We start from the raw sequence: 12,756 nt of genomic DNA, 5'->3' as shown, positions 1-12,756 counted from the left end.
CATCGACTGATCTGTACTCTATCACTGTAGTTTTATCTTTTGAAGACTATTATATAAATTGAATCATCCATGTGAACTTTTTTCGTATTAAAATTTTTTATTGTATTTTTTTACTGTCTCTTTGTATAGATTGTGTTAGTGGTTGCTGAGGATGACAACATATATACTTACATTTTATAGTCTCCTTGGAATCAATATTTTACCACTTTAATGGGGTAAAGAAACTTACCATCATATAGGCTTCTTTACCCTCCTCCCTTTATGTTGTAGTTGTCTTACTATGTAGTAAACTATGTGCATTGAAATCCACACATAAGTATTGCTTTCAGCTATCAAACAAATATTAAAAAATTCAATTGGATAAGTTTATTATATTTACCCATATATTTACCATTTCTGTTGCTCTTCCTTCGTTTCTTATGTTCCAGATTTCCTACTGGTATGATTTCCCTTCTGTCTGAAAAACTTCCTTTAGCAGTTTTTGTTTGTTTTTGTCTGCCAACAACAAATTCTCTTAGTACTTCTTCATCTGACAGTATCTTCCTTCCACTTTCATTCCCGCAGGATATTTTTACTGGATACGGAATTCTGTGTTGACAGTTCTTTTCTTTCAGCACTTGAAAAATGTTAGACTTTCTTTTTCTTTCAACTCTTTGTTCACCTGTAAGTAATGTGTCAAATTTTTCTTTGGTTGTTCTCAAGATTTTTTTTTTTGTCTTTAGTGTTCAGCAGTTTGGGAATGATGTGTCTGGGCATGGATTTCTTTGTGTTTATCTGTGGATTTTGCTGAACTTCTTGAATGTATGTTTTCTACAAAATTAAAGAATTTCAGCCATTGTTTCTTCAACTATTTTTGCTGCCTCACAATTTTCCTTCTCCTTCTGGGACTCTAATGACAGATTTGATCTTTTGTCTCACAGGTCCCTGAGGCCATGATAATCCCTTCCCCCACTCTCTTTTCTCTTTGTTGTTCAGATTGAATAATTTCTATTGACCTATCTTCTAGGTCACTGCCTCTTTCCTCTGTTATCTCTATACTGCTATTGAACCCATCCAGTGAGTTTTCTAATTTGATTATTGTATTTTTCATTTTTACAGTTTGCATTTGGTTCTTCTCTATATTATCTGTTTCTTTGCTGAAACGTTGTCTTTTCATTACCTGTAAGAGTGTTCACCTTGAATGTTGGGACATTTTTATTATAGCTGCTTTAAAGTCTTTGTCAGATAATTTTGACAACTGTGTCATCTCAGCATAAGCATCTGTGGATTGTCTTATGCATCTTGAGATTTTTCTGGTTCTTCATATGCTGAGTAATTTTGGATTATATTTTGGACATTTTGATTATTATGTTTTGAGACTCTGGCTCTTGTTTAAATCCTACAGGGATGTTGATTTTTTAAAAAATTTTAGCTGGCATTTGACTTGACTGGGTTGAGGCCACAAGTTCCAACTAGCTTTCTATGGGTTATGGGTCTAATATCTATTAAATTTTCAAAGCTTTTGAAGTGCTATTTGGATCTATCCCACATGTGTGCCAGTCAGTGGCCAGTCTGAGAGTTGGATGATTTTCTGTCCTGTAATCCATCTCTATGGATGCACAGCTCAGAGGAGTCCAGGAGTTTATAAACAACTTAAAGGGTCTCTCTCCTAAATTCCTCCCTGTCCATGATCTTCTTAGTACTTCTTGGTCTCTTAGGTCTCCCTTTTTGTTCCTCTAACCTAAAATCTGGGGCTTTAGTTGTGCCATTCTGCTGTGCACTTCTCATCTCTGTGTATAGAGTTTCTTTTCTTTTTCTTTAACCCAATTTGAGTCTGCGACATTTTCTTCTTTTGGCTCTTTATTTGAAGTTTTTTTTCAAATCTACAAAAAAGTTGAAGGTATACCCTTCTGGCATTTGTTTTTGCTTTGTGTGTGTATACTTTTATTTTTTTCAGTAAACCATTTAAAAATAAGGTTAGGGTGTCTCCAAAATACTTCAACATGTTATCTCCTAAGACTTCTTGCGTTGTCCTGCATGATTACAATCTCATTAGCATATCCGAGAAACTTAACTTTGAAATGGTAATATTGTTTAATATGGAGTCCATATTTAAATTTTCCATTTGCCCTGATAATACCCTTTAATCACTTTATTTTTTGAGGAGTTGCTCCAGCATTCCATCAAAGATTAAAGATTGCATTTATCATGTCTCTTTAATGTCCTTTAATTTAGAACATCCCCCCCACCCCCTGCTTTTTGCCACTGATATTTTTAAAGAGGCTATGCCAATTGTCTTGTAAGATTTCCCACAATCTGGATTTGTCTGAATTTTTCCTTATGATTAGATTTAAGTTAAACATTTTTGGTAAGAAGACCACATAAGTATATTTGTGTACTTTTCATTTTATTACATAAGGAGATCTAAAATGACACTTTGTCTCATTATTGCTGATAAGTTTACTCACGTGTTTAAGGTGATATCTGCCATATTTCTTCATTATAAAAGTATCTTTACTCCTCTATAAGGATTCTATGGGATGATATTTTGAGACAATGAATATGCTAGTTCTCAACAACCCTTGTGGTTTTTAACATCAATTGATAATCTTTCCCTGAATCAATTGTTACATAGGTGGTTGCAAAGTGTCGTGAATTTCTGACTTCCGTGAGTGATAAAACTATACAGAAAGATATGGAAGAGATTATGTAAAAGTCAGAAAGTTGGTTTGGCGGAAGAGCGAGGAGGTAGTGGTTAGTTGGGAGCATGGGGAGGGGGCAGAAGGGTGTTGAGGTTTTTACAGCTAACTTTTTCTTTACCTAGGTTATAATTAAATGGGTATTCACTTTGTAATAATTCATAGTACTGTACATATATTTTCTGTACATATACTTTTCAGTGTGTGAATTGTAGTTCACAGTAAAAAAGTTAATTTTAGCATTGTTTCAAACAATATTTAAATTTGTGTTTAATAGATTTATTACTTACCATAATTTATTTTATATTTTGTATTATCTTATGATTTAATCAATCTTGATTTCTTTTTTCCATTCATTTCTTCATCATGTGAAAATACTTCTTTAAGTAACTTTTTCTCCAAGAATGGTACCTGAATGGTATACACATATACTTTGGGGGATGTTTTAATGATATTGGTCTCTGGAATGTTTTTCTAAGACATATGTATAGCTCTCTTTAACAAATTATATATAATATAAAATATATTTTCTAAGATATATATGTACACATATGCATATAAACATATAAATATGTACACGTATATAAACATCTATGTACACATATATGCATACATAATGCACCTATATTATAGTTCATTTTGGCACACTGATTATTTACATTTTTCTCTAGCTCTGAACACTTCTGCATGCTTTCTACGAATAGAAGCTACTCCAGCAGGTTACACCCTCAGACAGTGAATATTAGTGCAGCATGGGGTAAAGCTCTCAGCTATTTAGCCCTCCTAAATTGAATGTGTTTTGCATATATTATTTATTGCACTTGGTCTTTCCACCACTTATTTTGTATTCTGACAGTTTGGAGCTATAATGGCTGACAAAAGTGTCTAAGTGCTATTGCACTATTTGTCATGAAGAAATGTAGGAAGATGATCTTGCTGGATTTTAAAGCATGTTTTGTGGCAGCTCCAGGTGCTTTTGCATACACCAAGGTTAAAGATGGGCAGGGAATTAGGGACTTGGAGCAGTCCTCTGATGCTGCGAAGGGCATCACAGACAACTGCAATATGGGAAGAGTAAACAAAAAAATGACTGAATAATGGCTAGATGAGGCTCTGGTCAAAGGTATGTGCTGGCTTCAGGAGCCCCAAACACATGTGAGTGATTACCTTGGTATGATGCTCTAAGAACTGGACTGTCACCCACTTGTACAGTTTTGTTTCAGTTAGTGCTCCTGTTTCCACGCCCTAGGTGAGTGCTTGCTGACTCCTTGCACAGTTATATCTTTCTCTCATCCGTGAGCATCCACCATAGCTTGGCCATATTTCGAATTCCTAGGTACAGGCTTTGTCCCTCACACTTTCTTTATGCTATTGTTTTCTAATATTTAGTGTTTCACAGGAACAATTTGATACCAATTTAATTTTCTTTAATTCTTTAATTTTCTTAATTCCAGAAGCTGTGAAGCTTCTCTCCTATCCCTACCATTTGAATGCTTCAGCATTTTTTTATTTATTCTGAAATTTAGAAATTTCATGAGTTATTTCTAGACCTTTTTCATTAACATTCTTCAGAACTCAGTGAGTTTTTTGATGTTAAGACTCAAATGTTTTTTCAACTTAAGGAAAATTTATTATTTATTTGGTTATTGTTTCTGCTTCCGTTTTCCTAGGTCTTTTAATCTCTGTCTCTTATTTTTTTCCTCCCATATTTAGTCCTCTCTAACCTTTTTCTTTGACTTCTGGAGATAATTCAAGCTTGTTTTCTAAGTCTCTTATTTAGATAACAATTCGTTTAACTGCCTTCAATTGTGGTTTTTAATTTGACAGTTGTGTTTCTATCTGGATGCAGCGTTTCGAGTAATCTTAAGTTTTTCCTTCAGAGTGGCTCCCTATTCTGGTTGCACTGATTCAGTGTCCTCTGGAATCTTGTTTTTAGAATAGAAACCAGCTTCTCAAAGTTTCTCATATTCTGGAAGGAATTGTATTTTCAGTGGCAGAAGAGGCAAGAGAGGGGAGAGGCTGTTGCCTCAAATTGTCCTCAGATGCTCCTTCATTTTGAGCTCTTTATTTATAACCTGCTGGCTGTTTGCTCATCTTCACATACAGTGTCACAGATCAGTGTCTCTATTGTTAGAAGTTGAGAAGGGTTGCTGTCTTAGCATAGGTCTACACATTTTAGGCCCAGATGAAGGAAGAATGAAAGGCCTCGGTTGATAGTGGGGAGGAAGAAGGAAAGGAGCCTGCTCTTTCTTCCTAGCCTGGTCCACCTGTCCCTGCTTAAGATTCGAGCTAGTGTGACCAAGGGTATTTCTCTTAGACCTCCAAAGCCTGAGTGTTCCCACAGGCTCTGCTTGGGGTGCTACAGTTTCCTGCCAACTGCCCTGCCATAGGCTGCCATAGTTGAGTTAGTGCTTTTCCATTGCTGAGTCACAGATTGGTCTTTCTTTCCATTCCAGTTTCAGTAATATATTTAACACTTTTCCCTAGAGTTCACACCTCCCCCACCCCCTTTTAGTTTCCATTATAGGGAATAGAAGGAGTTAAATTAATATCCTCAAGGAAAGCTCTTTATTCACTTTTTTAAACATTTGTCTCCAAATGTTATTAGCAATATAAGCAAAAGGCATAACATAATGACTTTACAACTACCAGCATCCATTATGAGAACAAAAAGGCACCAAACTTATCTGAAAATATATAGCACAATTTCTGCTTTTATAGAGAATTTATTTGAGACTGTAATTGGAGTAAAAAAATATGAAATATAATTGGAGTCAGATATTTTGATACCATATACTATTTGTTACTGCTTTTGATTCTGTTACTTTTGCATCGTACTTTACATTGCCCATTTTTCCATTCCATGTTGGAATGGCACTTTGTGTCTCAAATTAACACATGATAGAAATATAAGCTCCTTCTGGAAACCAAATGCAAATACTTACCAGGAAGCTAAATATCAGTTTCTATTTGGAGGCTATACCGTCAGGAATCTGAAAGAATCAGCTGGTTGTTTCTCAGCCTGTACTCTGAAACCTGTGGTTGGGGGAATTCCCACCTTAGATGCTAGTGTACTGGCAGGGTTGGAGTTCCCCCAGCCTCCCTGCCCTCAAAAATCTCCTTCTGTGGTCGTAATAACTGACAAGTGGAGTAATTCTATCAAATCAACCAACAGTGGCAGTATAAACTCAAAAAACTGATTTGGCAAAAAGTTTCATGCATGGGAAGGAGTCATTAAGTTAAGGAAATGATACAAAAGAAGGAAAATGATAATGGAGGAAAGAATTCATTGACTCATTATGTAGAAATAGAGAAGCATTTTGAGTATTTTACAATGAGCTATTTTTATTGAATGTTTATTTAATGGAATGAATATTTTGTAACCATTAAGAATTATAATTGTGAAGACTGTGTAACACCATGAAAGAGTACAAATGATATCATGTTAATGGGGTTGGGAGAAAGGCTTATATATTGTAATTATATAAGAACATATATATGTTTATAGTCAAATCTTAGAAGGGAACACAAGTGATTACTGGGCCGTTTGGATAATTTTTCACTTTTTTCCCCCTCTTGTATATAAACTGCAATTAAATAGCTTTTATAACTTAAAAATAGAGATTTTTAAAACAACAAACTAGTAATCAGAAGAGATTTACCAACCAAAATGAAAAGTTTTGCATTTGGTCTGATATTAAAACATTAACCTCTCTGATGTTAACTACTGATTTTGTTTTGCTGAGCTAATCTCCAAATTTTTTATTTACCTCTAAGTTATAAATGTTTACAAATTTAAAAAGAAATCTCTCTAGAAACCCAGTTAATATGTAACAGCTGACACATTTGACTTTCTCATGGTGACAAACATGAAATGACATATCATGTTTTAGGATGAATACTGTGCTCAAAGCATCGAGATGTCGTAAGATGTAGAAATCTCTTTGAGGATTTGCTAAAGTTTGGAGCTAGGTGTCTTTAGAAGAGAAGACTGAGGAGATATACAGGAGCATTGTCTCGTGGAAGAAAGATTACTGGAATTGTGTTGTTCTAGAAATAACTAAGGTGGAAGTTGAAAGCAGGCAGATTTTTTAGCTCAATATACAGAAACATAATAATTAGTCACCCTCCAGCTCAGCCATGGAACTGATTTCTTCGTGAGTTTCCATGTTACTAGTCACTGGGAATGTTCAGCAGAAGATTAACCATACCACTGCCAGGGGTATTATAAAAGGGAAGGAACCACAAAATGATCCCACAGCTTCTTGCCACTCTAAAATTTTGTTATTCTACATCATATGTAGACTGTTTTTCCATCATGCATGCATATAGACCTGCTTGCCTGCCTTCTTTCCTTCCTTCCTTCCTGGAATATCTTAGCAGTATCATAATATTGTAAAATTTTAATTTTTTTAGATTTACATTTTTAATGAGATGTAATTAGCATACAACAAAATGCATAGATCTTTATTGTTCAGTTCTATGTGCTTTGACAACTGTGTACATTTGTGTGACTATTTTGGACATTTTCATCACCCAGAAATTCCCTCATGTCCCTTTCTAATCAATCCCTCTGTGCCCCCGCTGCGAGACAACTACTTTTTGATTTCTATCCAATAGATTGGGTTTATCCTTATACTTCGTATAAATGGAATCATAAAGTATAAATTGATTTTATCTTCTTATTTTATCCCACAAAATGCTTTTGAGATTTATACAGTTGTTGCATTTATAAATACCTCTTTGTTTTCACTGCTGAATAGTATTTTATTGTACAGATATGCCCCAGTTTGCTTATTTATTCTCCTATTGGTGGATGTTTGAGTTCTTTCTAGTTAGGGGTTCTAATGAGTGAGGCTACTGTGTATATTTTTGTACAGCTCCTTTTAAATAATATGTTCATATTTTTGTTTGGTAAATATCTAGGAGTAAAATTTCTGAGTCATAGGGTAGATATATGGTTAACTTGATTAAACTGGCAAACACTTCTGCAGTTACCTTTGTGCCACATCTTCCCTAATAATTGGTATTGTCAGTCTTTAATTTTAGCATTCTAGTTGGTGTAAAGTAGCACTTATTGTGATTTAAATTTACATTTCCCTAATGACTAATGATGTTGAGCTCCTTTTCATATACTTATTGGCCATTCGTATATCTCCTTTTATAAAACATCTGTTCAGATCTTTTGCCTTTTTTAAAGTTGGCTGTCTTTTTATTGTTTATATATGAGTTTTTTATATATTCTAGATATAAACACTTTGTCAGATATGTGGCCTGTAAATATTTACCAGCCTGTGGTTTATTTATTAGTTTTCATAATGATATCTTTGGATAAACAGAAAATTTTTATTTTGATGTAGTCCGATCGACCAGTAGCTTGTCTTTTGTGACTAGTCTTCTTATATTCTGTCCAAGAATTTTTGCCCACTCAAGGTCATAAAGATTTTCTACTTTTTCTTTTAGAAGCTTTATAATTCTAGGTTTTACAGTTAGACCTATGAACCACCTCAAGTTAATTTTTTGTGTATGGTGGGAAGAAAGGGTCAAGATTCTTTTTAGTTCCCTGTACAGATACCCCAGTTGTTCCAGCATCATTTGTTGAGAAGACCTTTCTTTCCCTATTTGACTGACTTTGTTATTGACAATTTTGTTGAGAATTAATTGAGCATGTATGCGCATGCACACATTATACACACACGCACAGACACAGGGTCTATCTCTGGATTCTGTTTTGTTCTATTGATTGATTTGTCTGTCCTTATTCCAATACCACAGTGTTTTGGTTATTATATATTTGTAATAAATCTTTATTTTTTCTTTGTCAAGATTATTTTGGCAGTTCTAAATCATTTGCATTTCATGCACACTATAGACTTTGTTTGCCAACTTCATTTTAAAAGCCTGCTAGGATTTTGATTGGGATTGCACTGAATCTCTAGATCAGTTGAGGAGAATGAACAGATAACTTTAAAATATTGTGTCTTTCAATCCATGAATGTGGTACAGCTCTCTATTTATTTAGGTCTTCTTTAATTTCCCCCACAATGCTCTATAGTTTTCAGTATAGAAATCTTGCACATCTTTTGCTCGATTTATTTCTAAGTATTTGATGTTACTTTCGATGCTATTTTAAATATTGTTTTTTACTTTCATTTTTCAGTTACTTGTCTCTAGTGCATGGAAATACATTGTTCTTTATAATTGACTTTGTACCTGCAGATTTGTTAAATTCACTCACTCTAGTAGTTTTAAAAAAGATTCCATAGAGTATTGCACGTACATAATAATGTCAAATATACATATTTACAAATATGCATATTTACAGCATATTTATTTTAAATCTTCTTGCCTTTTTTTCTTATTAAATACTGTGAGACTTCTAATAAAATGTTCAACAGAAGTCGTCAGAGCAGATATCGTTGCCTTGTTCCGGATCTTGGAGAAAAAGAGTTTAGTGTTTATTATTGAGTATGACTTTAGCTCTTAAGTTTTTCATAGCTGTCCTCTATCAAGTCGAAGAAGCTCCCTTTCATTCCTATTTTATTGAGAACTTATATCATGAATGAACACTGAATTTTTTCAAATCCTTTTTATGTATTTATTGCAATGATCATATGATTATCTCCTTTAGTCTGATCATTGATTTTTACATCTTTCTTCTTTACTAGTATATGTATTTAAAGCAATAAACTTCCTTCTTAGCACTATGTAGTTATATTCCACAGATTTTCATTTCGGATTGTCATCATTCAGTTTGAAACTTTTTCTATTTTCTCTTGTGATTTATTTTTTGGCCCATGGGTTATTTAGGGGTAGTTTCCTTAATATCCAAATATTGGGGAATTTTCCATTTTTTGTCCCATGTGTTCTTTCATCATAATAAAAAGTTCCTTTTTATCTGTGATCGTATTCCTTGACTTGAAATCTGTCTGGTCTGATATTAATAAAACTGTGCCAGCTTTTTCATGCAAACAATTTCCATAATTTATATTTAAAGTGAGTTTCTCGTGAACTCATATAGTTGTCTTTTTTTTTTAATCTTGTCTGACATTCTTTGTCTTTTAATTGAGCAGTTTGTCTTTTTATTTTTTATATTTAATTGACTACTAATATAGTTGGGTTTTAAGTCTGCCATCTAGGTATTTATGTTCTTTCTGTCCTGTCTTTTGTTTCTCTGTACCTCCTTTCTGCTTTCTTTTGAGCGAATCATACATTTTTAGTATTTAGTCTTGTTCCCTGTTTGTTTGTTTTTTTTAGGCGAGGCAACCCTTGGTTCACCTCAAGGATTGCAAGGACCTTGTCAGCTTACAATCCCTTATTTTTTATTTATTTTTTATTTTTTACGCCTACAGCACCTGATTTTCCTAAGTGGTCTACCATCCAAGTACTAACCAGGCCTGACCCTGCTTAGCTTCCGAGATCAGACGCCTGTATTTTTTTTTAAGCTATAACTCTCGATGGTGGTAGTGGTAGTAGTAGTGGATGTGTGTTTTGATTTTCTTTCGTTTTTTTTTTTAAAAGAAAGTGCTTAGAGCTTTGTCGCTCAGTATAATAATCACTAGCCACATATGGATATTTAAATTTTAATTAATTTAAGTATGAAAAAAACCACGTTCACTGGCTATAGTATGGAAAATGGATCGAAAGGATTCAGGAGTAGAAACAAGAAGGTAAGTTAGGACATTGTCTTAGAAATACTAGAAAATTTTTGTGAGCTATTAGTAACAGAATTTAAGAGAAATGGTAGGACTGAGAGATACTTGGGAGGGAGAATCAAAAAGGGAATGTCCATTGAAGGAGAAGGGGAAAGAAGAAGCTCAGTCAGGTGACTCTTAAGATTTTGATCTTGGGCAAGCAAATGAATGGTGGTGCTGTTATTTGAGGGAAGTGAAAGAGTTTAGTTTTAGAGACCTTGAGAGTCAGGTATTTGTAGGAATTTCAAGGTAGAAAGATAAGCGGTAGGCAGTTGGCTATATGGGTCAAGAATTTTGGAAAGTTATGTCTAGCAGAAAATTTTCAGGTTTTTAATTTAAATATTGATGAACTAAAAGGTATATAAAACCACTATGGTAGTATTATAGAGTAAAAATATACAGAACTCTTAGGATCGCCAACATTTCAGAGGAAGAGCAGAACCTAGATAGAGCTTATAGATAGGTGGAATTAAAACTGGGAGAGAGTGTGTCGTTGAATACAAAGGAATAGAGTTATGAATGAATTGTTAAATAACAGTGAAAGATTTTCTAGACAGGTATTATATAAATAATATTTGGCGAACTCGGCTTTCTAAGAAGCAGCAAAGTGCTTCGAAATTATTCAGTGCTTTTATCTTTTAGACTCCATTCATTCATTACCTTTACCTTTTAGTATTTATTTTCTCTTGCTGTATACCAGGAAGTCTCTTAGGGGTGAGAGGTACAGAGATTAATAGAAGTTAGTTTCTGTCATACTCTTTCTGTAAGAGACATGCGTACAAGTAATTATAATACAAAAGTATAAAGGTCCATAAGTAAAAGGAGGTTGTAGGAAGTGCTGCAGGAAGTTAGAGAGAGCACCTAGCTCTTCTTTGCCTTTCATAGGGCATTCTTTTTGTATGGATTGCCCTTTTCCTGCTTCTTCACCCACGTGGCCTTCAAAGCTCAGCCCGAGTCAAGTGTCATTCCAATTGACTTCCTGGTTTGTTTTATTTAATTCTTAAGAAAAATGGTGATGTGTATTAGACAATGCATCTCTAACGCAATCACTAAAAAAGGAGAAAAAAGGATGGAGGAAAAGAGAATCAAAGTTGAAAAAATAATATGTACTCATTATAAGAAATTCCAACAATACAGAGAATACAACAAGGAGGATCACCCAGCATCCCACCACCTAGAAATAATCATTATTAACATTAGGTTAACATCATCCAGAAATATCCTTATAAGTTTATACATATAAAAGGATGGAGATAAATTTTACACAATTAGGACCATACTATACATACTATTTTAAATGTTGAGTGCTTAATTTCACTTTTAGAAGGTTAGTGTAAAAAAAGATAAACTTCACATAAAGGATTCTTTACAGGCAATAGTAATTACTAAAAGATAAATCTAAGATTAACAAAAAAAAATTACATAAAACTGGTGCTTTGGTGATTTTATAAAGCTATGTTTATATATTTTACTTTTTAAGTTTAATATGGCTCTGCTGTGAGTGATGAAAAAATGATCACCTTCAATTGCATTTCACCTTCCTCCTCGTCGTCGCCCAACTGCTTCTTGGTTTTCAGTTGTAATTACAACTTCACTGTTTATAACATTTATCTACCTTTCTGTAACCTAATCCATGTGTTTGTTTATTGTCTGCTCAGTATTTATATGGATCATTTCTCACCATCATCTCTTATACCATGGTCTCTGGCTTCTCCATTCTAGACTTCGTTATTTTTTTTTCATCTCTTGGTTGGCTTGATTTCAACATCAAGTAGTTTTCTTAAAAAGGACTCTGGTAGTCCCTAAAGTCTTCTATAGTGTCTGTCTGTCACCTTTATACTTGAATGACAGCTTGGCTGGCCATAAATTTGTTGGGTCATGCTTTCTTTCCCTTGAACTTTTGACATTTCTCCTCTGTGTCTGGAATTGTGTTAAACCAGTTTTTTCTTTACAACTACCGTTTCCCCCCTTTTTTTGAATCAGAGTGACAGTTTTCAAAGAACATACATGAGTTCTTTACCACTTTACTCACTGCACTTGGGAGAATTATTACTGGGAAGGACCACCACAGTTCTGATACTTTGATGTGAACCAGGGTATTTGGAGATTTTAACCATGCATCTTTGTTTTCCTTTCTAGAGATAATTGATGACATTGCCAACCTGGTGGAGAACACAGATGAGAAACTTCGCACTGAAACCAGGCGTGTGAATATGGTGGACAGAAAGTCAACATCTTGTGGTAAGAGAGAGCTATAGTTAGGGTTCTGCCTCTCTCATCGCTTGTGGTTTGCACTGCTCTGAGTTTCCCACGTTTGTCTAATTACTGCAGGGGTTGGTTGCTCTCCTAAAACAGGCAGTCCCATTTGATGAAGTATTGAAATT

General features: G+C 34.2%; 1 protein-coding gene across 1 annotated transcript in view; it reads left to right on the top strand.

Annotated features, from left to right (window-relative positions):
• STX8 (syntaxin 8) overlaps positions 1-12,654 on the top strand; it is a 142,581-nt gene extending 129,927 nt beyond the window's left edge. The window contains exon 7 of the mRNA XM_023529944.1: positions 12,512-12,654. Within this exon, the coding sequence (XP_023385712.1) occupies positions 12,512-12,630 (119 nt within the window). The 3' untranslated portion in view covers positions 12,631-12,654. The remainder of the gene's footprint in view (positions 1-12,511) is intronic.
• Positions 12,655-12,756: the final 102 nt, after the last annotated feature.

The sequence above is a fragment of the Pteropus vampyrus genome, unplaced genomic scaffold (assembly GCF_000151845.1).
Source record: "Pteropus vampyrus isolate Shadow unplaced genomic scaffold, Pvam_2.0 Scaffold44, whole genome shotgun sequence".
Taxonomy (NCBI): Eukaryota; Metazoa; Chordata; class Mammalia; order Chiroptera; family Pteropodidae; genus Pteropus; species Pteropus vampyrus.
This window is presented reverse-complemented; position numbering and strand designations above follow the sequence as displayed.